This window comes from Ochotona princeps, chromosome 6 (genome assembly GCF_030435755.1).
Source record: "Ochotona princeps isolate mOchPri1 chromosome 6, mOchPri1.hap1, whole genome shotgun sequence".
Taxonomy (NCBI): domain Eukaryota; kingdom Metazoa; phylum Chordata; class Mammalia; order Lagomorpha; family Ochotonidae; genus Ochotona; species Ochotona princeps.
In genome coordinates this window covers 88,429,673-88,434,564 of record NC_080837.1, presented here as the reverse complement: position 1 = coordinate 88,434,564, position 4,892 = coordinate 88,429,673, and the positions used below count along the sequence as shown (strand labels likewise).

The 4,892-nt window shown below is 54.9% G+C and overlaps 1 protein-coding gene across 1 annotated transcript; it reads left to right on the top strand.

The window, feature by feature from the left end:
• Window positions 1–3,603: 3,603 nt before the first annotated feature.
• On the top strand, window positions 3,604–3,878 carry LOC118759239 (small ribosomal subunit protein uS14-like). Its single transcript, XM_036495608.2, has one exon. It carries the CDS (start codon window positions 3,628–3,630, stop codon window positions 3,796–3,798), a length of 171 nt encoding a protein of 56 aa, XP_036351501.2. The 5' UTR covers window positions 3,604–3,627; the 3' UTR covers window positions 3,799–3,878.
• The last annotated feature ends 1,014 nt before the right edge of the window (window positions 3,879–4,892 follow it).

Genomic DNA, 4,892 nt, shown 5'->3' with positions numbered 1-4,892 from the left:
TGCCTATGAGTCACACCTGGAAAACAGCGGAGGGGATGGGGGTGGGTGATTGTATCTGTTGGTCATTACCAGGATTCTGGCATCATTACACATCCCCTTGCCCACCTCCTCCGAAGTTTTGCCATTTTAGCTTCCCACCAAGGGTCCTCAACCCTGCCAAGCGACAGGTGCTCCTGCCCTCCAAGGTGGCTCTGCCCATTGAGCAACTCTAGACTTGCCCAAGACTTCCCTGGGTGAGCCCAGGCTGTTCTGAGTCCCCCTAGGCCTGCCAATGCACCCTTTACTGTGAGCCATGTCTCTAGGGCTCCTTCCTCTGAGGCCAGAGGCGATGAGGGCTTCATTTGGGCTCAGACAGTCTAGTCTGCTGGAGGGGGCGCCAGAATGGGAGCCACTTCGGGGTCCAGCCCTTGGGGCAAGCTTCAGGAGGCAGCACCTGTGTGTGCCTCAGCCCAGCGGCCTCCTGATGCCCAGGGCAAGACCCAGACCAGAGAGAGGACAACAGGGATGAAGGTGTGAGACAGACACTCAGAGCGTGAACGTTCTTGGCCTTGAGTGGGCAGACCATTACATCTTACACATCCTACAAACCTCACAGGACAGGTATGCTGCTCAGTTTCCATGTGGGTTGACGGCTGTACTGCCAACCAGCATGGCCATGTTCCCTGTGCCCTGCCCTGCCCAGGGCTCTAGGCACAGCCAATCCCAGGTCAGTGACGTGATTCTGACAGCGGAAGTCAGTCACAGTGGCAGTGTTCACAGCAGGCCAGGTGAGGGCTGCTTCTCTTTCCCTCCTTCTTTCTGAGTTAACAGATAAAGACCATGGTGCTTCCCTATTCCAATCTACTAAGGCTTCCTTCTGCAGTCACCACTCTGTCTCATGCACGTCCCAGCAGCTTTAAAACCAAGGCCACTGCCAGCCCAAGGGCAGAGCTGGCCGTGTTCATCTCAGAGTCACACTCTGCAGCCCAGCCTGCACGTCCCACCTGTGCAGGCCCAGAACATGCATGTCAGGCATGACCTCTCACTCCCAACTCCTTGCTCCATCGATGTGGGCTCAGAATACACATGCTGGATGTCACCTCTCCCTGACTCCTCTGCTTCCCAGCTCTGGATAGCATTTAAGTCCCAGGAGGGAGACTGGCTGGGAGCTCTCACTGGATCTTCTTCTGGAAGACCTGCGGCTACCCAGTAAGCAGTGGTAGGGCCCTGGAGCAGAAGCTGGGAACAAAACATCTCCAACCAGAAACATTAGAGCCCTGGGACCCTTCCTACCAGGCACTAGGGTGACTAAGAATTTCTGAGAAAGTCAGGTCGAGATGAGCAGCACTCCCCAGGGACATTCGCCTCTGCCTCGTGTAAGTGGGAGCTGCCCCTTCCTGTTCTCAGCCACTGCCCAGCCCAGGCCCTTGTACACTTTCTCTGCATTAATTTCAGACCTTGAGTAAACAGCAGACCTGGGCTCAGGGAAGCCGTGTCCTTCGACTGAAACTCCATCAGGCTGGGCTCTTGGGCCAAGAGCAGAAAACTCGGCAGTTCAGGGCAGCCCTGCCAAGCCAGCCCAGGACAGGGCTGGGGACATGTGGCCCTTGGTGGGCTTCAGAATCACCCTGTGCGTTTCTGGTAGAAATTCCAGCTTCCAACTAACTCCCAGAGGCCCAGAGTCCTGGGAAGTGACCTGGAGGAGACACCTAGCTCCTGGGGTTTGGCCCCGGGACCTGCTCAAGGGTGAGGATGCAAATGAGCTCCTGGGGTGTCAAATCTGCTTCTTTGGGCTTCTTGTGCTTCTCCGACTCCAAGGCCAGGAGAGACTTCCCAGAGGACAACTGCCCACGCATCAGGCACCAGGGAGACAGAGTAGCTCCCGGGCAGCTTTGTGGATGGAAGGGCCTATTTTGCCCCCAGAAAGGGCCACCCCAACCCAGGCCCTGAGGGTAATGCCATCTGAGGGATCATAGCTCACCTGAGGCCTCATCTACACCAACAATGACAGCTGGGGAGAGGCAGGCCTGGAGGGTAGGAGATGGACGCCAGCCAGGTCCCCAAGACCTCATCGGCACTTTTAGACAGTGTCCTGCCAATATGGCTGCTTGCTGGCCAAGTGGGGGTGGATAAGGTTCCCTTGCCCTAGGGCACCCTGTAATGCTCCTCCTTGTGAGCCCCTCCAAGCCTCCCAGGCAAGTCACCACCTGTCACCCAGTACAAGACAACCACTTTGCCGCACCTGGACCAGTTCTGAGTAGCCCCATGGGCAGGCACTAGGAAGGCTCCCAGGGTTTAAGGAGTGGCCTTTAAGCAGTGTTGGCCTCTACTATCCAGGTATTCCTCCGAGCTGCAACCCATGACTGGGTCTGCCATGCTGTGTTCACCCTCCACAGGACCCTTTGCTGAGGATCAGAGCCTGGTTAGAGCTGGATGTATCCATCGCCTCCTCCAAAGTCCACAGCCGTCCTGGGGAGGGCACATGCTACAAGTTCTCGTTCAAAACTGGGGAATGCAGGCTCCAGGAAATGAACCTGGCAGAGCCTGAGCTCACACCTGTGGGCCGGTTGTGGCCTCAGGCTCAAGGCGGGACCTGGGCCCCTGGACCAGTGCGCAGGGTCTGCTGTGAAAGACCCCAGCACATCGGAATGTGGGCTGAAGGCTCAGACCCCAGAGGGTCAGGGGCTTGCTCTTGGAGCCCCTCCTGCCTCATCCCAAAGAGTGACATAACACCCAAAGCTGTCCTCTTGCCATAGTTCTGGGGCTCTACAGCGTCTTCAACAGCAGATGGCGCCTCCACCTACTCCCCAGCAACTGCGTCTTCACAGGTTGGGCCTGAAAGTCCCCCATCCACCTGGCAGAAGCCCCTCAAAATCTCTCAGGAGGGCACCACATGGAGACACCTGCTTCCCCCCATGAGTTCCATGCAGCCATCCTCTGAGTTGGGCAGGTGCTCCCTTCCCCTCATGACACTGGCCAGCAGGTCAGCCAGCAGCTCCAACAAAGCCACAGGGAATGTGGCTTCACATTATCAACCACAGGTCACATGCCCTCCGGTGTGAACAGAGTAAGGAACCAAACTGATGCCCAAGGATGGCAGGCAGGTGGGGACCACTGCCCTTGGCTCGTTGGGGACAGCCGCACAATTCCTCACCTCACCTAGCATCCCCTCAGCCACAGGCACTGTACTGGGCTGGAGCTCAAACATTCTTGAACTTGGCAGCTGCTGGGCCAGTCCTCACGGATGGAAAAATCCACCACCATGGGGCACTGTCAGCAACCAGGCTGGCCCCAACCACAAAGCAGATGTCATGGGTGCCTTGAGGGCAGCGATGACCTGCCTGCCACTGGAGTCCACACAGACAGCAGGACAGCAGGTCCCAGGTCACAACACCGTTCATTTCCACATGTGCCTGACTAGCAACAGAGACCAAAGTGGCCTACAGTTAACCTCTGGTTACCTTTGGTGGTGAGTTCATTAATGGATTCCACTTACTCTATCTTGAGCGTTTGCAAGTTCCTAGAATTTCTCTAATGTCCTTTTCTTCTTCTCCTTCTTCTTCTTCTCCTTCTTCTTCTTCTTCTTCTTCTTCTTCTTCTTCAGAAATGATGCTTCTACTTTCTCCTCTTCGCTCTCGTGAGGACAAGATGGGTCACCAGCAGCTCTACTGGAGTCACCCGCGCAAATTCGGCCAGGGCTCCCCCTCTTGCCGAGTATGCTCGAACTGGCATGGCCTGATCCAGAAATATGGCCTGAACATGTGCCACCAGTGTTTCCGCCAGTATGCCAAGGATATCGGCTTTATCAAGTTGGATTAAGTCATGTTCTTTGAGTGGATGCTGAAAGACATTGGCGCTTTGGAAAATCATGCCGGCTCTTTGTACATAAAATAAAGAACTTCAATCAATCAAAAAAAAAAAAAGAATTGATGTTTCTAAAGCTGTCAAATCTATTTTATAAATCTACATCCAAGCAGATGGCTCAGTGGTGCATCATGCTAACCTCCACCTGTAGCGCTGGGATCTCACATGGGCGCCAGTTCAGGTTCCAGCTGCCCCACTTCCAACCCAGCCTCCTGCTTATGGTCTGAGAAAGCAGCAGAAGATGGCCCTTGGCCCCCTGCACCCACATGGGAGGCCAGGAAGAAGCTGCTGGTGCCCAGCTTTGGATCAGCTCAGTTCTAACCATTGAGGCCATTGGGGAGTGATCTAACTAGCAGATGGAGGACTAACTAGCAGGTGGAAGTGGGGCATTCATCCTTTGAACTCCAGCGCTTCTTGCCGCAGCCCTGGAGCCTGAATGGCTGGAATGAACCAGTCGGGCAAAGGTAAGGAAAGCATCCGGCAGGGGGCAGGCGAGGCAGAGGCCAGGTGGTGGGAAGGCAGGGGGGCAGGGCAGGGGCTGAGTGGCCCAAGATATAGGTGGGTCTGACAACTCCCTGGAGCCTGTGGCTAAGGAGGGCATGGACTGAATGCTGCCTAGAACAAACCATCTCCAAGGTTACTGTATACAATCATGATTTTAAACAATCTGACAGACGCATGAAAACTATGCATGCTAATGGAGTGACATGTGGTGTTTCAGTACCTTCACACACCATGCTCGCACAGGGCACACGCATACACCATGCACAGGACACATCGTGCACATAGCACTAGGCACCTGCATACACTGTGTGCAGGGTGAATGTGTCTTCTCATACATGTAACATTTCTTCATGGTGATGATTTCCAAATCCTATTATATGCTTTGTTTGATTCTTATAAAGAATTAAACAACAGAGTAACACTCGATGTAGTTGTCCTACTGTGCAGCAGGACCCGAACTTCTGTCAACCAACGGCCCCCAGGTTAGGGTTTCCGGGTTCCAGGAGGTCCTCGGTGTGCAGATGGCCTCTGCAGCGGGCCTCTCA